Genomic DNA, 21601 nt, shown 5'->3' with positions numbered 1-21601 from the left:
AGGGCGATCGCAAGGCGGCCCCCAAGTTCCAAACGCCCATCAGCTAGTGCCTGGTCCCTTGCCGAAACAAAAATCCAGGATTCTACATCCATACTCCCGTACTTTATCCCGTAAGAGATTTCTTTGGGCAACAATGGGATTCCAACAATATTCCATAGAATCTCTTGTTTCAAATTCCCGAGCTTCTATGGAGTTCTACATACGATACCCCGTCTCAGAGACTTCCCTATCACTTCCTTTCATCTCGGATCTTCACTAAATCCAAATTCTCTGCCTTTCTCGGATCCACGAGACCGGTGGAAGTCGAGGAATAAACATCACATCTGAGCACTACTGGCGAGTAAAATATGCGAAATATACGCGAATGTCGCTACCGAGTCATGGATTCCGCTAATGGTCGACATCGTCTTTGAAGCTTACTGGTTTCATCCTCAAAGGTGGAACTGGTTCCGAGACGCATTGAGAGGTTTAATAACAGGCACAAAGGCTGAACTTCAAGGGTATTCCTGGAACCATTCTGTGCGCGTACCGTCTGACTGGTGTGAATTTGTTCAATGCGATCCCCGCCTTTGTTTCTTGGTTGGCTCTGTTGGCAACATTTCCAACCTCTCTTGATTCGTGCCGCTGACCATTTTACGATATGCCATAAGATCATCCAAAAGTGATGCCCAATTTTCCGGTCCAAAGTTCGGTTACGAGCAGGATTTCAAGGTATGGTGGACATCGGATTGGATGGACTACGTCCGATGTGTCCTACACCGTCTCCTATGATTTGGCATCTTGCTCTTCATAAGGTCCTTGCCCTCCCTTCGCAGTTTTGTTGTGCGGTTGCTGGGAAACATTCCTCTAGGTAATTTCCTTTTCCACTTCAAGCCACTAGGGCAGAGAGAAAGTGCCAGTTGTCGAGATCCAAACTTGTACCCTTCCTATAAGAATAACACTCATGTCTGCCGAGTCGGTCAGCGAGTTGCCGATTCACTATGGTGAGGTGCAGAAAGATGGCACCCGAATTGAACGTCCGTCAGAAGAGAGAACTAGGGGACGGTCTTTGCACGACGAAGCCGAGTTCCTAGTCATAAACCTTTCTCAGTCTGCAATGGGGAATCGCCCACCTGCCTCGATGCCTGACAAGGACATGCAGCCACGGAGTTCTAGAGACGAAACTCGCAATAATCGAGGCACCAGCCACAGCAGACCTGGCTATCCGCCAACGAGCGCCAGAGCCTTTGATGGTGGAAAGTCTTCCTTTGGCCGAAATGAGTACAGACGCAATGTCCGTCAGCGGATGAGACATGACGATAATGAGCGTTACAGTGGCTACGATGATGGATACGACGAACCGCATCGGCCACGGCGCATTCAACAACGAGCTTACTATCCTGGCGACGAGTATAGCATCCGTCGCCGACCATCACGGGCTTCTCGATATGGAACGACATATTCCCAAGATCCACCAAGAACGAGCCTGGAAGATGACGATGAAGAGCCCTACAGACCAAGGAGATTTCGTTCACAACGGAAGTCACTAGCATCCCAGAGACCATTCGTAGAACATCAGGGAGACGAATATGAAGGACAAGAAAGAGCTAACCACGAAGAATACGCAAGGGATGGATCGCCAGGTAATCACAAGCCTTTCAGGTTCACAGATCTCACACGTGAGGAAAAGAGACAAATCATGCGTTTGCCCTTAACGCAATGGATGGATAGTAGCTTCAAGAACCGTGAGTGCTCCAAAACTTGCATTACACTGAGTCATTCCCACTAATTCCTGATAGATTTTGTCGCTACATTGGGTGAATTCATTGGTAAAACCATGTTCCTCTGGTTTGCATTTGCTGGAACACAAGTTGCAAACATTCCGTCCGGCAATTCTGCGAACAACTCCACCTCTGGCGGTGAAACGGGATTCTCAGCGATTTCTCTTCTCTACATTGCGATCGTCTTCGGCTTTTCACTCATGGTTAATGTTTGGGTCTTTTTCCGTATATCAGGCGGTCTCTTCAATCCTGCTGTAAGTCCGTTCCACAAAAATTCCGTTTTCTTCAGCTTCTTATCATATGCACATAACAGGTTACGTTGGCAATGTGGATGACCTCGGCTATTCCACTGGTTCGTGCCGTTTGCCTAGTGAGTGCCCAGGTTGCCGGTAGCGTTGCAGCATCCGCACTGGTCCTAGTTCAGTTCCCAACTGCTCTTAATGTTCGAACAACACTTGCTGGAGGAACTTCACTCGTTCAAGGTGTCTTTATCGAAGCTGTGCTCACAGCCGAGCTCGTTTTCACGATCCTAATGTTAGCAAAGGAAAAGCATAAGGCGACCTTCGTCGCACCTGTAGGTATTGGACTAGCCCTCTTCATTGCTGAACTGGTTGGTGTGTTCTACACAGGTGGTAGCCTCAACCCAGCACGCAGTCTCGGCCCATGTGTGGTGACCCGAACATTTGACTCAGAGCACTGGATCTACTGGGTCGGACCTGGAGCTGGGGCACTGGCGGCCGTGCTCTTCTACAAGTTTATCAAAATGCTTGAGTATGAAGTTGCAAATCCAGGCCAGGATGCGGAAGATACCACGGAAGCAGCTATCGCCGCTCAAGAGAAGAGAGGGGGCAGAGCTATAGGGACTGCCCTTTGATGTCCTTGTTGTTGTTTCGGTCGCGCAATTCACGACCAACAGCTGTCTACGGTACGGTCAGCGAAGTGTTCCTGCGCTTATATAGGCCCCGTTTTCGTTAATGTTGGAATTAGTGATTGAGGAGTAGTGAGGGCACTATTGCGATTATGTCTTCGTCTGTGAAAGAATTTCATGATTTAGGGAGTATTACATTGCTGTCTATCAGAATAGAAAGAAGTAATAGAAGAAGATGTCCAGGGTGTTGTGTCACTGTCTCCCGTTTATCCATCCGAGGACGTTTGGTGGCTGTCTCGACGATGACGGCACGTGACTTGCGGGAGTCTCCATCCTCCTCGACGACGTCTCTACAACACATACTATTCTTTCCTCCATTCCCACTTTCAAGCACAAGTCTGCTTGATAAGGAACCTGAATTTATACTCTCGACACCCTGTCAATGTCCTAGATAGCTCACTGCAAGTCGACATCCTGGCGCGAATCAAGAACACAACCCTCATCCTCCTTTCCTCCGCAACCCTCTTCACCATTGTCTGCCTCGTCATTCTGGCGCCGTTCCGTGCTCCCTCCCGGCTAGGTTCGATTCTAAGCCAGGTCCGACCATTCCGTCCTGCCACCTCTGCCACAAGCCCTTGGAGACCTCTCAGCACGTCAGCCATGGCTTTCAAGAAGCCTCCGCAGGCACCACCTAGCTTCATAGCTACACCTGATTCTGTTGTCGCAGATACCAAATTTATGCTAGCAAGTTCAAAGCAACTTACGGATGACATTGTGGCACGTGTTTCACCGAAGGATGCCTCTTTCAAGAATGTCCTCCTTCCAATGGCCAATGATGAAAATCAGCAGACGTTGAAGGCTCATATTCTAGGCTTTTATCAGTCCGTCTCTACTGATCAAGCTTTGCGAGATGCCTCAACCGAAGCAGAAAAGCTTATGGACGATTTCAGCATCGAAGCGGCTATGCGTGAAGATGTTTTCAAATTGGTGGACGCAGTGCTCAAATCGGGGGAGAGCTTGGATCCCGAATCACAAAGACTTCTAGAAAAGGAGCATAAGGGCTACGTGCGCAATGGTTTGAATATCCCAGCTGGACCAAAACGTGATCGATTCAAAGAGATCAAGAAACGTCTCAGCCAGTTAGGAATTTCATTCTCCAAGAATCTGAATGAAGAGAATGGAGGCCTCTGGTTTACTGCGGAGGAGCTCGATGGTGTCCCCGCGGACGTCCTCTCTCTCCTCAAAAGGGAGGGAGACAAATATTGGCTTACGTTCAAGTATCCTGACCTGTTCCCAACTCTCAAATACGCCACCAATAGCGAAACGCGAAAGAAGGTCTTCATTGCGAATGAGAATAAATCAAACCAAAATGTCCCATTGTTCCGCGAGGCAATCTTGCTCCGGGATGAAGCTGCCCGTCTCCTAGGATATCCCAATCACGCCGCATTTAGAATTGAAGACAAAATGGCTAAGACTCCAAAAACCGTGGATGACTTTCTCGGAGACCTGCGTGGTAGACTGAGTCAAGGCGGCCTTGATGAGATAGCAACGCTTAAGGAGTTAAAGAAAGCGGATCTCAAGTCTCGTGGACAAGAATTCGATGGAAACTACTATTTGTGGGACCACCGATTCTACGATAGAGTCATGGAGGAGAAAGACTACCAACTCGATCAACAGCTCATCTCTGAATATTTCCCTCTTCAAAACTGTATCAAGGGCATGCTTGAAATATTCGAAGAAATATTTGGTCTCCAGTTTATGGAGATTGTGGGAGCCGACCGTGATAGCATCTCCCCAACAGGAAAGGGTAACGACATTGTGTGGCATGAAGAAGTGCAGGTCTTCAGTGTTTGGGATGATGAGGGAGAAGGTGGTGGTTTTGTCGGATACCTCTATCTTGACCTTTTCCCTCGCGTTGGCAAGTATGGACATGCTGCAAATTTCAATCTTCAACCTGGCTTCATTCAGGAGAACGGAACAAGAAGATACCCGGCTACTGCACTTGTCTGCAATTTCTCAAAACCCACGGCAAAGAAGCCCAGCTTGCTGAAGCACGATGAAGTCACCACTCTCTTCCACGAACTGGGTCATGGTATTCATGACCTTGTTTCTCGTACTACCTATTCTCGGTTCCATGGTACCAACACTGTTAGGGATTTTGTTGAGGCTCCGAGCCAAATGCTTGAGAACTGGTGCTGGACTCCTTCTCAATTGAAGTCACTCAGCAAACACTATTCCACAATATCGTCGGACTACTACGACTCGTGGCGCGAGCATGCTGGGTCAGATGTGACTACACCAGATGAACACATACCCGATGATCTCATTCAGAAACTTATCAAGACTAAGAACCTCAATGGTGCTCTCTTCAATTTACGACAGCTCCACTTCGGCATCTTCGATATGACCATTCACGAACCCAAAGATCACGCTAGCTTGGAAGGATTAAAGATTTCCGAGACTTATAATGCCTTGCGAAAGGACATTAGCAAGATAGACGGTCCAGAGGCTCTAGGAGAGGGTAACGGTTGGGGTAACGGTCAGGCCACTTTTGGCCATCTCATGGGTGGCTATGATGCCGGTAAGTGACATGTTGAACACAATCTTACAGAAATGTTGTGAAGGTACCAACACTGACTTCTTCCTATAGGATATTACGGCTATCTCAGTTCTCAAGTATATTCAACTGATATGTTTTACTCTGTATTCAAGAAGGACCCCATGAACCGCACTGAAGGCCGAAGATATCGACACACTGTTCTAGAGAAAGGAGGCAGCCAGGATGAGATGAAGACCCTCGTTGAGTTCCTCGGCAGAGAGCCCAAGACTGATGCCTTCTATGAGGAATTGGGCATTGCGAAATGAACGTAGTCTGAATGTCGGTATGACTTGAGCTTATCGGTCACCATTTGTGCGCTGTCCCCCCTACCATTCGCAAGCTGTATTTTACACATCATTGGCTCACTCTATCCATGAGAAATATGTTGTCAGAAGATAAGATTTTGTACACCTAAAGGCTCAGGCTTTGCGGGCATAAAGTATAGACATAGCATCGGATTTGGTACAAAATGATACGGCTGTACAGTCTAGTGATACGAGCAATCCTGCCGATGCCGATCCACTCTCAGCGCCGTGAAAGGCTGAAACCCTACACTGTGCCTCCTCCCTCCAGAACTATCTTTGTACCAGACACACATACAGTCTCAATCGTAACGACGATAGCCCCTCTTTATACCACCGTGACTGCAGTTAAGCAAAGTGAAGCTTACCGTATTTATCCTCATATGGGGTCTTCCCATTCTCCGTCCACACGCCTCTAACCGAAATGTCGATCAGCTCCATGCCGGCCTCCTTCCAAACGCCCTCCATCTCGTCGCGCTTCTTACTCTTCGGCTTCCCTTCCTTGATGCGCAGTTTCTCGAAGAAGACGTACGCGGCGTAGAAGACCGGGTTCTCGCAGCCTTTGGTTGGACCCTTGCCCTTTAGGAATGCAGTCAGATGGCGCGGTGTGGCAGGCCGGAAGCTGCCACCTGCGTCCGCGGCAGTGTTAACCATGCGCACGAATCCGGCGTTTGTCGCCCCGGTCGTCTCCCGCATGTACCGGTTGATCTTGGTGCGCGTGTCGTCGCATGTCTCGTAGATCGGCACCGTGCAGTTGCTTTCTCCTGCAAGTACGATCATAGACACATCGTTCTTGCTGGCGGCCTTCGCTTTATCGGAGACTTGTTTCTTCGGCTTCGGGCTGTCCTTGTCTGCATTGCTGTCGATGGCACTGCCAGGGTTTGATGCCATGGTCTTCGCCTTCTTTGCTCGTGACTCCTTCACACCCTAGCGTCCTGCTTTTAGCACGAGCTAAGCTGAAGGCCATGGATTTTTCATTCGAGGGAGAGAATCAGAATCAGACTTACAGTCTCAGTGCTTTTGGAGATTTCAACGCCATCGTCTAGATCAATCGGCGCGTCGATGGTATCGCCGCTTTTGCGTTTCTTTCCTTTACTGGCAGCCACATTCTGTAACGTTTAGGCACGCATGCAGGACAACCATGTTAGATCACTGAAGTACACACCTCAAGTTGTGCACCTTTCTTGGCACCTTCTTTGGTCTTGGGTGCCTGGACGGTGGAGTTCGCGTCACGCTCTCCCAGAGGTGTGATCTTGGGAACGTTGATGGTTTTGGCAAGGGTTTGGAGGTTAGTAGTGATTGCTTCGAATGAGCCTCGACTGTCGCTAGCAGTGAAAGGAACGTAATCAGGAACAGGCATGATCACGACTGACAGATATGAAAAGACAAATTCATTTAGTCCGAACCTTTGGAGACTGGAGCGAGTTGATTATGGGTGGGTAGAGTAAACGCGCTCCCCTGTGCCCCTACGTCATTTTATTGATGCGCCACGACGCGTAAATGAAACGCAGTCACATGTTCACGTGCTTGACGTCAAGACTTCCCACCCTTTAAGATCACGAATAGCATCGATCATTTTAGTTGTGGAGAGGCTTTGCCAGTTCTTTCCGCAGCTTAGCTCAAGTGCCTAAACTACTAGAAATTCTACCAGATATAGAGACGAATATTATATCGTCCAGGTCTAATGATCTCCATCGGTGAACTATCTTGGCAGCGCAAGCTGCAACGAGAAGGAGAATCACTCTCTTGGGCGCAAGAATCACACGGATAGGGCACTTTTTTCCATTGTAGCGACGCACTCACAACTGGTTTGGACACAGTCGTTTTTCTGATGACGAGCTTTTGTGGTTCTACCCTTTTCGAAGGATTTCTCGGCCTCAGTTTCTGATCCATCCCGGTCTCTGGGTTGATCTAGACAAATCAGCAACCAGCTGAGAGCTGACTATATTCTATGTCTCCGCCACCACGTGCAACTGATTTCGTGGTTGCTAGCAATTTATGGCATTGCGCGATCTCAGGCTCAGTGGGCATGTCTTCTTAGCTGAGGCTAATGGCTTGCAAATTGTCGAGCCACAGGAGTGCCAGGATGCAATTTCCCTATCACCCAGAATGACGTGATTTCATGAATGTCTTGATGGCCGAGCCTCGATCACCTCTTGCATGGCGTGCTTATGCTCGAGCCCACATCATTTTGATTGCTTTTGAGACGACCTAGTGGTGGAAGTATTCCGAAGGAATTGCTAGCTCTCTTACTGCACCTGGGCAAGTACAATTAACTATCAAACTGCAGGGCAGTTATCGGCAATGTGGAATTGAGATTAACATCAATCAAATTTATTTCGTTAGCAAAAGAGTAAGTTACATGTCCAACCATACTGTCGTTGACAAAGCCCAGGCAATTCTCATGCCGGCTGACTTGGCTACTATTCGCAAAAGAGCCTTCTTATCATGAAACAGAGCTTGCCACTTCTCCAGAGATCGGTAATAGCGTCATACTCACTATCTTACAATTTGAATGGATCAACAGCGCTGTGCCCCATAACTCCAACGGATCACGTAACCTGGTGGGGGAAGACGTGCGAGGTTGGCAATCACCCAATCACCCAATCAAGCGATTGATCAAGCATACCAGCTTTCTCAACGAGATGATGCCCTTGGAATCACGCAGCCGTCTGGCCTGCGGCGTTCAGCAGCGTACTGCGCGGAGCGATGAACTGTGAAAATTTACCAGGCACTAGGCAAATAGTGTAACAGAATCATCCTGGTACCTCATGTGCCGAAGATCCGCAGAACAGATTATTATATATATGAGTCGAGTTGAGGACCTCTCGTTCGCTTCCGGCATAGAAGAATAACCGACCATTGTGAACTGTCAAATCAATATGGCTACTAGCGTCCAGAGTCCCCCTCCCACCTGGAAAGGTGCTGTTGGAACATACAAGGAACTGCAAACGGAACGATATGAACAAGACAAGGAATTAGATGCACAGTCCAAGTTCGGTGCAGTCACATATCCTAAGTAAAGAAATCCACCTTCTGACTCGGGAAGGTCATTGCTAATGAGGGTATTGCAAAAGCTATTTACCTGTTTGGGACAATGAGAAGGGGGAGGTCTATCCACCTCTTGAGCCATTCGAGCATGTCGAACATGGAAAGGACGCAGATCCAATATTTCCTAATCTGCTGAAGGACGGCAGCGTCCTCACTGAGATCACTGCATCAATTGGGGCTGAGGTCACCGGTGTTCAACTCTCACAACTGACCGACAAGGGCAAGGACGAGCTGGCTCTCCTGGTTGCACAGAAGAAGGTCGTTGCTTTCAGGGATCAAGACTTTGCAGATCTCCCCATCGATAAGGCTTTGGATTTTGGAAGATATTTCGGTAGACTGCACATTCATCCCACGAGGTAAGAGCCCTCCAGCTTTTGAAGAAGGTTAGCGACTGACAAGATGAAATTAGTGGTGCTCCCGCCGGTTATCCAGAAGTTCATCTGGTTCACCGCGCTGCTGAGGACAAGTCTGGCCTGGAGTTCCTCAACAGTCGCACCAACTCTGTCGCCTGGCATTCGGATGTCAGCTACGAAGTCCAGCCGATTGGGACTACTTTCCTCATAGCCCTTGACACCCCCAAGGCTGGGGGTGATACGCTCTTCGTTAATCAGGCCAAGGCCTACGAAAGGTTGTCGCCCTCTTTCCGTGAACGTTTAGCGGGCTTGAAGGCTGTCCATTCTGGTTACGAACAAGCTGCTGCTGCTCGGAACAGAGGTAGTATCGTCCGCAGAAACCCAGTCTCGTAAGTTTGTAGAGAGAACGGCCCTGTGACATCGAACAAAATAACTCACTTGCCTGCAGCTCAATCCACCCCGTCGTTAGAACTCACCCAGCAACCGGCGAGAAAGCGTTGTATGTCAACCCACAATTCACGAGATATATCGTTGGATTTAAGCAGGAGGAGAGCGACTACCTTTTGAAGTTTCTTTATGACCATATTGCCCTCTCTGCCGATATTCAAGCCCGAGTGAAATGGGAACCCCGTACCGTGATTGTTTGGGATAACCGCGTCACTGCACATACCGCTCTGGTTGACTGGGAGGATGGCCAGCGACGCCACATTGCTCGTATTACTCCTCAAGCGGAGCGGCCATATGAGTCATAAATGTGATTATCGAAGGTATATCCAGCCCAATGTGTCGAGCACATCAGAGTTGGGTCGTCGTCAAATTGGTCAGTATCAAACCACTACAATAGGCGTGCGCTGTTGTATCAGCACCAAAAAGGGGCATGAACGTGACTAAAAAGAACAACTCTGAGAATCAAGAATCGATAGACCGAATTCAATTTTCCATATCTCAAACGTGAACGACCTATACCTTGGTCTATGATGCCTAGACGTTTCTTTTCAAGCCGCGCCTGACTCCAAACTATGCTCGTAACCGTGGCGAGTGGGACGTAGAGCAGGAATATGAGTACAATAAAGAGCCGTCTAGTCACCCTCGAGTCTTGCAACGACGGTGCTCATTTCCTCGTCGGTATAAATCCGGAATCCATTTTCTTGAGTGACACTCGCCAATTGCACGTTCTTCGAATCCAGCTTCTCCTCCATCACCTGTTTCAGTGTTTTCAAAACAAGAGTCTCGGCCTCCTCTAACGTCAGGGACTTGTGGAATTCGGACTGTAGTTCTGCTTGAGCTCCTTCACTGCCCGAGCCAATTGCTTTCGCGTCGTAGCGGTAGAAGGTGCCTGACGGCTCGGCGTGGTACCTGTGTCGACGCACGTCAGTCTGATCCCGAACCAGAAATGTCATCCGTAGGGGATTAGCGTAGCCACTCACAATTGTGGTCCGTTGTCCTCATCCCAGCCAGCGATTAAGAGAGCGACACCGAAGGGTCTACTCATTATCGACTCTTCACCTTGTGCACCTTCACCGAATCTCAAAGCCAAGTCGCAAATCGCTTGGGTGCAGCTCTCGACGCCGAGTTTCTCGTTGAAATTGAAAGCGTGGTTCTGCGACTCGACCCGTGCGTGTTCAATCATGCTCCGCGCGTCTGCTTGCAGGCCCGACATGGCACAGCCAATGTGTCTGTCGATCTCGACGATCTTCTCGATACTGGAGGAAACGAGTAAAGGAGAAGTGACACGCTTCTCTACACCGAGGAGGACGCCATAAGAGGTTGCAACCTGTTATATGTAAGTCCACGGGTTTCTGAATTTCTGAAGGGAGACACGGCGTGACCGCTGGCATTTGTACATACGCCGATGGCCGTCGAGCCGAGTTTGATGGCTTCTAGAGAATATTCAACCTGGAATAGACGTCCTTCTGGGGAGAAGGTGCTATGTATGGTCAGTCTGACACCTTTGTATCGTATCTGCTTAATACGCACTTGATTCCTCGATCTGCTTCAGTCAGTACGGGCAGTTAAAGAGATTGGGCCTAGGGACGTTACCATATTCTGAGCGGGCTATAAACATGGTGATGGTGGTCGTAAAGCGTAGGCGGCGAAGGAAAGGAAGTGCGATCAGGCAATGCTCTCGATCAAGAACTTCAGAGAGAAGTCTGACTGAGTTCGGAATCGAAAGTAAATAATTACTTAACAGATTGAATGTCGGCGAGACAATAGGCAAGCTTTGAGATGCGCAATCATTTCCTTGCGCGGAACGTTGTATGGTCGACCGTACAGATGCCAAGGCTACTGCGTTACTATTATAATGCTCCTATGTACTGGAATATATCTTCTGGTTTGTCTCTCCTTCGCCGTCTCCTTATCATGTCATTGTATGGGTGGATGAGGCGCAGGAGATTAAAGAGCATGATAGGGCTGTTTGGGATGCTTTCAACCTGGTACTACCCTCAAAAGTAATGTTAATACTCAATATTGCTCTAGATAGGCTATCTTAGTCGGGAACTGTGTTCATGGCGTGTCACCGTTGGAACTTCAACGCTCGCTCACAACATCAGATCTCTCGATGAAATAGTACGTCGTCCGAACGCGGTCCTGGTCTTTGTCATCTATGTCTACTTTGAGAGACCATGATTGAACTCTAAGGAAGAGCTTTGCCTCGTTCTTGTCGACCATTCGCGCGTACCGGCCGTCCAGTGGCTCCCACTTGGGCGTCGGAAGATCTACGCATGAAGGAAAATAAGGGTGATTTCTCCGGTACCATTGTGATCGAGTTGTACCAGGTCCACTTTTGGTGCGAGCCTGAGTGTCGAAGAGCTGGAATGCCGTGCCACCATCGGATTCTCACGGACGCCAGCATTCTAAACAGGATATTCCATCCCTTCATCCCTTTGGGAGCGTAAGACTTTAAGATTTACTGTTATGGTCCAGGCAAACCTTTATACAGAACCAGATTCGTCCTTAGATCTGAGAAGACTACTAAATAAAATCGTACCTGCGTGTCATGAACGGGACATCAGCCACATCATGTCCTTTTTGTTATGCAAGTGCCAGTGTCATCGTTTGATGAAGGCGCCGCATCGGAAATACTTTTGTTCGGATGTACTTCCCCTTTTGTGATTCGCCGTAGAGTGGAAAGGCTTGGCAGGCACCGCCCCGAGACCCGATGACCAGCATTGACGTAATTGGCTAGAAATCCGTCTCAAATGTGAACAAGTTGTTCTCATCAACATGAAGCATCTCATGTGAAGACGGTGTCCCTTGTACCGCTTACAAAATACCTGGCGTTCATGATTGAGGAATCGGCTTTTCTTGCAATGCATCTTTGATTCCCTGATCTATCTCTAACCTTACAACGAAATGGCACCCCCAGGCAGGCGGAAGTTCACCACTTTAATCCTTCTCCCACTCCTCGCCCTCCTCTTTCTTGCTAGCAGTGCTCATGCTGGCTCCGCGGTGTTAGGAATCGACCTTGGGACCGAGTACTTCAAGGCCGCCATCGCAAAACCAGGTAGCCCTATCGACATTGTCCTCTCGAAAGATTCCAAACGGAGAGAAGCAGCTACAATTGCCTTCAAACCCTCAAGGGCGCAGACTAGCGACGATGAAGCGTTTCCTGAGAGGCTGTACGGTGGAGATGCCGTGGCCCTGGCGGCTCGGTTTCCCACGGATGTTTACCCGAACCTGAAGACACTACTTGGCCTTGATGCATCATCCGAACTAGTGGAACAATATACCGCACGATACCCTGGACTCGATATTGAAACGATTCCACGATCCGATGGCGGAGAAGGTACAGTCGGGTTCAAGAGCAGCAGTTTTGGCAAAAGGAAAGAAGTGTTCATGATCGAAGAACTCCTAGCAATGGAACTTAAAAACATCAAAGCTAATGCCGAATCCCAAGTGGTCAAGGGCACCTATGTGACGGAGGTAGTCATAACATACCCTTCGTTCTTTACTGCGGACGAGAAGAGAGCGATTGAATTGGCTGCGGACTTGGCTGGTTTACGTGTGCTCGGGCTTATAAGCGACGGTCTCGCGGTCGGACTCAACTACGCAACGTCTCGTACTTTTGATAGTGTTTCAGAAGGAGGAAAACCCGAGTATCATCTTGTGTACGATGTCGGTGCTGGATGTGCCACTGCAACTGTGCTCAAATTTCAAGGTCGAACAGTCAAAGGGTCTGGCAAGCGCAACCAGACAATTCAAGAAGTCATTGTTCTCGGCACCGGCTTTGACAGAACACTTGGTGGCGACTCTTTGAATGATCTCATTGTTGACGATATGATTGCTCAGTTTCTTTCATTACCAAAGGTTCAGAAATTCGAAGTGTCAGAGGCCAAGATCAAATCTCACGGAAAGACTATGGCAAAGCTCTGGAAGGACGCGGAACGTTTGCGCCAACTACTCAGTGCAAACGCTGTTTCATCTGCAAGCTTTGAGGGATTGTATGACGAGGATCTAAACTTCAAATACAGCTTAACAAGGGAAAGATTTGAAAAGCTAGCAGCTGATCACGCCACCCGCTTTGGACCACCTCTATCTGCCGCCTTGAGTTCCGCAGGGCTACAACTTGACGACCTCGAGTCAATCATCCTCCACGGAGGCTTAGTGAGAACCCCATTTGTCCAGAAGGAGCTCGAAAGAATCGCAGGCGACTCTAGCAAAATCAAGTCCAACGTCAACGCGGATGAAGCAGCAGCGATGGGTGCAGGCTTCAAGGCAGCATCCTTGAGCCCAAGCTTCCGGGTCAAGGATATTCGTAGCACCGATATCTCAGGCTCCGTCGTTAGCATCAAATGGAGTACAGAGAATAAGGAAAAGGCGCAAAAACTCTTCACACCTTCCTCTCACATAGGACACGAAAAGCAGGTACCTGTCAAGGCTTTGGAAGACATCACATTATCTTTCACACAGACTGTACATGAGAAACATATCGACATCTTGGGAGTTCAAGCTACAAATTTGACAAAATCAGCAGCAGTATTGCAGGACAAGCATGGATGTACCCCGGCAAATATCAGCACTAGCTTCAACGTTCGATTGAGTGCGCTGGATGGTCTTCCTGAAGTCGTCTCTGGTTCTGTTAGCTGTGAAACGGACGGAAGCAAGGCGGCTGGTGTGATCGATAATGTGAAAGGTCTCTTCGGATTTGGCTCCAAAAAGGAAGACGATCAAGATGTCCTCGCGGATCAGGAGCTAGGGGACGCCGATTCGTCTTCATTGACTCCTCTACCAGTATCTGACCCTACAAGTGCAGGGTCAACCATTTCGTCGGTCTCGGCTACATCATCCGACTCGACCGTATCTTCGTCCACCACCTCTTCTTCCTCAAGCAAACCTGCCAAGGCCGCGAAAGCCACTCCAACGATTGTTTCGGTCCCGCTTGCCCTCAAGCCCATCCCAATTGGCTTAAATGCTCCGCCCATAGCGCTACTTCCAAAACTACGACAAAGACTTACCCAATTCGATACTTCTGACCAGAACGCAGTATCACGCGCTGAAGCACTGAATACTCTTGAAGCTTTCACATACCGAGCTCGTGATTACTTGGAGGACGATTCGTTTATCTCTGCGTCTACTGACAAAGACCGAGACGAACTAGAAAAGCAGTTGTCTGCTACCTCAGAGTGGCTCTATGGTGATGGGACAGATGCCAATCTACAAGCCTTCAAAGACAAATTGAAAGGTTTAAAGAACTTGGTTGATCCTGTCCTGAAGCGGAAGCAAGAAGCAAGCAAGCGACCGGAGGCGATCAAAGCGTTGCAGGACGGGTTGCAAAACTTGGCCGGTATGATCAAGATGGTGGAAGGAAGCATAGAGAAAGCAGCTGATGACGCAGCATCAAGTGCCAGCGAAGCTGCTGCATCTGCAGCCTCGAGCACAATCCACAGCACAACTAGTTCGTCGGCCAGGGATGATCTTGACGAAGACCCGTACAGCACGAAGTCAACTGCGGAGTCAGACGAGACCGAGTTGCCCGCAATCAAACCTTACGAGTACACAGCAGAAGACCTATCTCTCCTGACCAGCAAGTATGATGCCGCCAAAGCGTGGCTCGACAAAAAACTGGCTTCTCAGGAGAAGCTTTCATCATTTGACGACCCTGCATTCCTCGTATCTGAGCTGGAGACAAAAGGCCAAGAGCTACAAAGAGCGGTGTCAGATACCCTTATGAAAACGATCAAAATGCAAGATCCACGAAAACCAAAACCGAGCAAGAGAGGAAAGTCAAAGACGACGAGAAAGACAACGTCGTCTGGTACTAGTACCTCAACAAGTGTTCGAGATGAGCTATAGATTTTATTGAAGCTTTGGCCCTTCTGCAATGAAAGCATGTTTGTTAAACGTTTCACGTTTCCTCGTGAGTGGCGGCCGCGAGAAGAGTATCCCACCCGTCCCTGTAAGCTTTGATTTGATCCTTAGGTTTGATTATTCCGCGGGCCACATTCCCCTGCACCTGTGAAAACCACTGACTACGATCTTCGAGACAGAGCTATGGCAGGCATCGATGTCTTCCCCACTGGCAATGCCAGGTATCGAGTGTTCAATGCTCGGTAATCGATAGGCAAAACAAGTAGGTTCGCTGGCTAGGCAATCTGGGGCCAAGCCTAAGCTCTCACTGATCAATCATATCGGCTGGCCTCTGAATACAACTACTATACAGCCCAGGGGGCCGCCATCCTCATCGATCTCGAACATAAAGCAATAAGGTGGAAAAAAGAATTGCCCGCACTGGGATTTGAACCAGAGGCCACTTGTTTAGAGAGTTGGGTTGATTGCTGGAGAGACCGAGTTCTTCGGGTTCTGACTCTAGAATCCGGTCTCTCCACCAATTAACCCACCTTTTACAAAGCACGCTACAATTGCGTCACGCGGGAGCAGATGAGTTGATTTGTTGGGAGTATCTACGTGTTCTTATCATAGTTCCACAAGGCGAAGTGGGTATAGCTGGTCGTTGGGGAAGGAGCAGATGGACACGTGAGCAGAGTTCCTTCCCAGACAGGGCGAAGTGCCTTCCACGGTAGCAAGTGGAAAATCTCACTCGACCTCACTTCACGCTTCTGTCACTATCAGAACAACATCGCTACAATCGTTATCAGCACTATGACTACGACCATGTTATGGACTCATTCCTAGTGGGGATGTTACGTCGCCATCCTCCACCAAGCAAGGCTGTACCAATGGAACCTTTACGTCAGGAGCGCCACGGTCAAGAACGGCCTTTTGGGGCCGGTTTCGCAATACGAAACGTCATATAGTCGAAAGAGTACGCCTTCTCACGGAATCAAACTCGCAGATACTGAATGGAATCCGAGCTTCCTTATCTTGGCCAAGTTCTCAAAGGACAGCCATGGAGGCTGTCCTCATGAACATGACATCCGCCGTCGATACCGCCATCGAACCCCATAGATGGCTCACAAAAGCAACACAAGACCTCATATCATCTGCATTGAATGTTATGAGATTGCCAATTATGGACAAAATACGCCTGAACAAGGCTATCTCATGGCTGCAGCCCATTGGCACTGGTAAAAGATTCACCAGTCCACAGAGATCTCAGAACCCGACTGCGACCTTCCCGGTGATCGATGACCCGTTCTACCCAGCTCCAGGAGCATATTATATGGACTCATCAAAGCGAAGTTGCGATCGCTGCTACCATTACTTCAACCACCATTAGAAACATCGTGATCAAAAATTGATAAATCGGACATGAACGTGGACGAAAGAAGGGCACAATGTCTAACAGCGAATCTGGTCTCTACAGAATGTACGGACTAAATGCGGCCGATTACAGCCAGTTGGTGATATCCAATTCCCAAGTACTCTTGTTTTACGTTGTGATGGGTGCCAAACCAACATATAACGATCTTCGGTAGTCAAGCGTTCACCATCATCTTCGCCTTCGAGTTCGTTTTGCCTTTGTCTATCAGCGTCGGAATCGACATTGTCGTCATTATCTAGGCTACCAGAGCCACTAGAACTGTACTTCCTATCGTTGGAGGACTAGCTAGTGCTAGGGTTGGGTGTGCATTTCTTTCCTTTGATAGATGCCGTGGTGGAGGGAATTGACATGGGCTGCTTCAAAGCTTCAATAGCAGCGGTAGCTGAGGAAGTAGCTGTGATGCCCTTCGAATTATCCTTGGGCTGCTTTTGCTGTACTTCTCCCACCTCTGGTTTCTTTCACCATTGGGTCAAGAGCACGTTCGACATCGTTGCATACTGCTTCTCTACCTTTCATAGAACATCGTCCTACGTAATAGTGGTCAGCTTAGCTTAATATGGTTCAAGGTAAAAGGAGTTCACAAAAGATGGAAAGCGCTTAATCGAGACCCCATGCTCCTATTGACGAAACTTACTTGCTTTGCAGCCACCAGAGCCAGTCAGATGCAGACATCATTGACAACTCATCGGTAAGATGCGGATATATCCACTAGTGCTCATCCATCAAACAGTGAACTGAGTGGCTGGTAGCTGGCCCGCTGTCCGCTCGACTAACCATGACTTGGCCGCTCCGATACCAACGTGAAGCTTACTGTATATAGAACGGTGCTCTTACTGCTCCCTTGCGTTTGCTCCCGAGTCTTTCCTGCATCCAGATGAGTTTGCGTTCAAATACGCGGCATTCATGCAACCGCAGTGGGGCCCAGAACCAGCAAGGAATTAAGCTAACTTTTCGCAAATAATATGTGTCTTCTATTGCACTCCCATGCTGCTTCGAAGGCCTGGAGAAGATGTCCAACTCGATCTCCTCACTTTCAGAGAGGTAGCCCCATCCGACCGTTGGAAAAATCGACTTTAACCGCAATAAATCGATGAGAAATGAAAGGAAAACATGTCTAAGCCTCTTATATCTAGTGTGAGAGAAAGATGGTTTCCAGCTCAGCCTAATTCACCTCAGTTCTACCTTGCTGTACTATGAGATTTTGGCATTCAGTAGATGATTTTGGACATTTCCATGGCCCTGTTATCTTGACGAACGGCGAATAAAAGGGCGCCCAAAATCCGATTGGTGCCTTGTTGCATGACTTTCAAAGCAAGGCAGACACACGCTATGATCAGTACATCTGCCCAACTTCAGTCTTTTGGTTTCTTCTACTTAACCATGCCTTCGGCCATTGACAGCAAGCTATTGTAGACGAGGTTGCTTCTTTTCACATCTTGTCACTCAATTACGGTAGACGAGCTAGAAGATTTCCAAATTTCGATATCTGATGGCTGAAGTGGTGGGAGTGGTGGCGAGCGGTGCTGCAATCGTCGGCTTTGGATGCCAAATCCTAGAAAGCGTGTTCAAATTACAGCGGACGTTAACAGCCATCCAGGATGCTCCACAGGAGCTGAAAACTACCTTAGAGGAGATCACTATTGTGACAAATGTCCTCATCCAATGTTTGGACACTCCAAACCCTCACGCTATTGGCTCGAGGCAAGCTGTGGCCAGAGATCAAGCTCTAGTTCATTGTGAAACAGCGTGTAAGCATCTATTCGCCGTAGTCTCCGGAATAGAAAACAGCATCAAGGACTCCAAATTCCGCTCTAGGTGGTATAGCGTCCTGGCGGTGCTTAAGGCTAAAAGGATTGCAGATCTTGTTGCGAGGCTGGAGAGAGTAAAATCCACTCTTGCACTTGCGCAAATAATGCATCTCCAGTAAGGGTTCATTCCTTCTAGCTTCTAACAACATAGTGCGCTGACCATTAGAAGGTCCCATGTATATGGGAGGAGTAGTTAAACTACCAGAAAGCAGGCGTCTCCTCGGCTGCTATCATGCAACGGCGTCGGCTTTTCAACAATATCAGGGGCGGACACCAAGATAAGGGCGTCCACGCTCCTTATACAGAGACTGTATGTTAGCTAGGTATCGGAGTACTCGTGGTGCGGCACGTACGGACAACCAATGTAGTACAACTTTCATCTCTGGAAGAAACTAGAGTTCAGTTTCGCTTTGCAGACTGGTTTCTGAGGTGGGGTGTTATGATCACAATCAGTCGAGAATATCGAAACTTTAGAATGACGATAAGACCACATCAACTTGTCTCCGCCGACTCAGCCATATTCTAAGCCTACGCCTTAGGTGATGGCTAGACTGTCGCACGACTCATTCAAGAAGGCAACGCCTCTCCATTTGATGTCACTGGCACAGGCTCTACTCCTCTACTCGTAAGAACGCGTGCATTAACATAGCCATTCCTATACCCCATCTTCTTCTACTTTAACAATAGCTATTAGGAAATTACCTGATTTTTCGGCTTAGGTCGCAGCCGCTTGGCTTCATCCGAGTCTCTGCAAGCAGCTTCTCGAATACGGCGCAGATAGTTCGGTCTCATTCCACTCTGATAATCTCTTCTGGTAAGTCACATATCACCAATGTCCCACTTCAACGACTTACTGAAAGGGAATACTTAGGAATCCCCTAGGTTTAGCAGTGGAATGCGCCGGCTACTACCGCTATCACATGTTTCCAGGATTGGAAAAGTATCGTCCTGAGCCTCAGGAATGTCGTGGTCGGATGCGCGAGACAATGCGCGTACTAGCAGAACACGGTAGTGTTGAAGCACATCAAGGTTACCAACCTGGCGAGTTCGGCCATTGGAACCAGTCGAGATCTGCTCTGTACTGGTTTCGGGGCACCTCTGAGGACTTCTCGTGGTTAATCAAACTCGAAAAACCGATTATGACTGCTAAAGACTGGGACGACTACATTGCATCCATCGTCCTTCAACAGACTGAGATGTTTCCAAATGATTCTTTTCCGGCAGCGTTTAACAAGGTCTCAAACATGAAATCTCTGGCTAAATACAAAGACACTTCTGGTTCAAGTCTATTACACTATCTACTCGATACAAACTTCGGAAACGAGCCTGGCATTTGGCTGAATGGTGTAGATATTTTCACTTTCGTCAGGACACTACTTCAGCATGGCGCTAACCCGACAGCGCGCAATAACAACGCCCACACTCTATTGATGAAATTCGCTCAGCACCTTCGGCGCTATTTCATGAGTCACGATCTCCTGTTCAATGCTGAAGCTGCGATTGAGCTTTTCTCTGGATTTTTGGCGCGGTGGACTCGGGTTCTCAAATCATGCAAAATCGATCTTGGAAAGTATCGCTCCCAAGAGGTCGAATCTGGAGCAGAGATTTTTGCGCACTGTCGAGGTTTTGAGGACTACAGCTCCGCTACTGTTGAGCCCAGAATTTGGTTCGTAAGACTTGTATTTGAGCAGATTGACACGAATCAAGAGCTTCAGATCAAATTGCAGTTCAAGTCTAGAGACAAAGACAAGATGATGCCTGGAACTTGGCTTGATGAATTGGCGGACACTTAGCACAGACGCAAGTCATCTGGTGGCTAGGGGAGGACAATGCTGTATAGAAAGGATTACTCATCTCTACCCCTGTTTTTGCTTCCCGCCGCATAAACACTTCACCAGCTGGTGCTCTTATTGACCAATTGTAGCTCTCGGCCTTGCTCAACCTTGCTTGTTTTGGTCGTTAGTATTTCTCATTACCTTATATAGGCATCAACGAGCCCTATAGCAAACAACGGGGGGAGTCATGAACTGATCGTAAAGTATTCGTCGCCTCTATTCTGGTCCATGGCCCTCGCCAAAGGATGTAACCTACGCTCTGTTTCTGCTTCGACGAGCAGCTAGACTTCTCACACCCAACCTTGATCTTGGGATGCTTCATGCTTGAGGTAGTCGCTATTCTTCGATGAGTATTCAGCTTACGAGATGTAGTGTGCAAAAGCTCCAGAGAGTAGTGGCGTGGCTGTCACTGGAACAAACATGTGTGCAAACTCGACAATAAGCGAAGGACTTCTACCCAATTTGAGCAAACTAATTTTAATAATTTTGTATTTCCTTACACCTAGCTCGTTGAATATTACATTACAGAGTAGATGCGACTATACAGGAATAAGTTATCCTCTTACAATCATCAGCAATGAGGCTATATCCCGCCTCCAACATCTATGCACTAGGTATTCCATTTTCTGGGAGCAAATCGTGATGCTTCACCATTTTTGTTGTCGTCAAGGATCGTACGCTCAAGCCCAACAAGGCAGAGACTTTATCATGCATAACTCGTAAATAAGACGGGGTTTGTGTTGTAAATGCTTATGCAAGAGCAATGAGAGCAACGAGGCCACCGACAAGAGCTACAGCGGGCTTGTTATTGCTTGCGGCTCCAGTATAAGTCGCAGGCGCAGCGGTGGTGGACACAGGAGTATAGCTCTGCACTGGGTTGCTAGTGACAGCTGGAGCCGGAGCCGTCGTCGCTGGAGCCGGAGCCGGTGCAACCGAGCTCCACGCAACCCACGACGACTGCACAGCTGGGGCAACTGGCTGCGATGAAGCGGGAACTGGCGCTGGAGCTGGAGCCCATGTCTGGAAGCTCGCTGGCGCTGCTGGCTTGGACGAGGCTGGCGCGACAGGGGCAGGGGCAGGGGCAGAAGCCCAGTCCGACCAGCTAGATGCAACAGGCGCTGGAGCAGGTTTCGACGAGGCTGGTACTGGTGCGGGAGCTGGTGCGCTCCAGTCAGCCCAGCTAGACGCAACAGGCGCTGGAGCTGGCTTTGTTGAAACGGGGGCGGGGGCTGCTGAACTCCAGTCGGCCCACGTGCTGGTCACAGGCTTGACTGACTTTGTGGTCGTGGTTGAGACGCTCCA

The 21601-nt window shown here is 48.7% G+C and overlaps 7 protein-coding genes across 7 annotated transcripts; 5 read left to right on the top strand and 2 right to left on the bottom strand.

The window, feature by feature from the left end:
* Nucleotides 1-943: 943 nt before the first annotated feature.
* Nucleotides 944-2634, top strand: A1O9_04135 (uncharacterized protein; the record flags this gene model as incomplete). The annotated part of the gene is made up of 3 exons (XM_013406427.1): nucleotides 944-1724; nucleotides 1779-2014; nucleotides 2074-2634. 3 exons carry the CDS (start codon nucleotides 944-946, stop codon nucleotides 2632-2634), a joined length of 1578 nt encoding a protein of 525 aa, XP_013261881.1.
* A 654-nt stretch (nucleotides 2635-3288) lies between these two features.
* A1O9_04134 (thimet oligopeptidase) lies at nucleotides 3289-5493 on the top strand (the record flags this gene model as incomplete). The annotated part of the gene is made up of 2 exons (XM_013406426.1): nucleotides 3289-5209; nucleotides 5279-5493. The coding sequence occupies 2 exons, from the start codon at nucleotides 3289-3291 to the stop codon at nucleotides 5491-5493; spliced, it is 2136 nt and encodes a 711-aa protein (XP_013261880.1).
* Nucleotides 5494-5776: 283 nt separating this feature from the next.
* Nucleotides 5777-6420, bottom strand: A1O9_04133 (uncharacterized protein; the record flags this gene model as incomplete). The annotated part of the gene is made up of 2 exons (XM_013406425.1): nucleotides 5777-5802; nucleotides 5898-6420. The coding sequence occupies 2 exons, from the start codon at nucleotides 6418-6420 to the stop codon at nucleotides 5777-5779; spliced, it is 549 nt and encodes a 182-aa protein (XP_013261879.1).
* Nucleotides 6421-8411: 1991 nt separating this feature from the next.
* A1O9_04132 (taurine dioxygenase) lies at nucleotides 8412-9685 on the top strand (the record flags this gene model as incomplete). Its single annotated transcript, XM_013406424.1, has 4 exons — nucleotides 8412-8548; nucleotides 8607-8936; nucleotides 8990-9322; nucleotides 9382-9685. 4 exons carry the CDS (start codon nucleotides 8412-8414, stop codon nucleotides 9683-9685), a joined length of 1104 nt encoding a protein of 367 aa, XP_013261878.1.
* Nucleotides 9686-10012: 327 nt separating this feature from the next.
* Nucleotides 10013-10998, bottom strand: A1O9_04131 (proteasome subunit alpha type-5; the record flags this gene model as incomplete). Its single annotated transcript, XM_013406423.1, has 4 exons — nucleotides 10013-10289; nucleotides 10361-10707; nucleotides 10782-10846; nucleotides 10974-10998. The coding sequence occupies 4 exons, from the start codon at nucleotides 10996-10998 to the stop codon at nucleotides 10013-10015; spliced, it is 714 nt and encodes a 237-aa protein (XP_013261877.1).
* Nucleotides 10999-12287: 1289 nt separating this feature from the next.
* Nucleotides 12288-15227, top strand: A1O9_04130 (uncharacterized protein; the record flags this gene model as incomplete). The annotated part of the gene is made up of 1 exon (XM_013406422.1): nucleotides 12288-15227. The coding sequence occupies one exon, from the start codon at nucleotides 12288-12290 to the stop codon at nucleotides 15225-15227; it is 2940 nt and encodes a 979-aa protein (XP_013261876.1).
* A 2918-nt stretch (nucleotides 15228-18145) lies between these two features.
* On the top strand, nucleotides 18146-20257 carry A1O9_04129 (uncharacterized protein; the record flags this gene model as incomplete). The annotated part of the gene is made up of 4 exons (XM_013406421.1): nucleotides 18146-18579; nucleotides 18634-18640; nucleotides 19184-19278; nucleotides 19336-20257. The coding sequence occupies 4 exons, from the start codon at nucleotides 18146-18148 to the stop codon at nucleotides 20255-20257; spliced, it is 1458 nt and encodes a 485-aa protein (XP_013261875.1).
* Between the last annotated feature and the right edge of the window lie 1344 nt (nucleotides 20258-21601).

This window comes from Exophiala aquamarina (assembly GCF_000709125.1).
Source record: "Exophiala aquamarina CBS 119918 chromosome Unknown aczIA-supercont1.3, whole genome shotgun sequence".
In the NCBI taxonomy this organism is placed as follows: Eukaryota; Fungi; Ascomycota; class Eurotiomycetes; order Chaetothyriales; family Herpotrichiellaceae; genus Exophiala; species Exophiala aquamarina.
The sequence above is the reverse complement of the archived record's forward strand: the minus strand, read 5'-3'. Positions and strand labels throughout refer to the sequence as shown.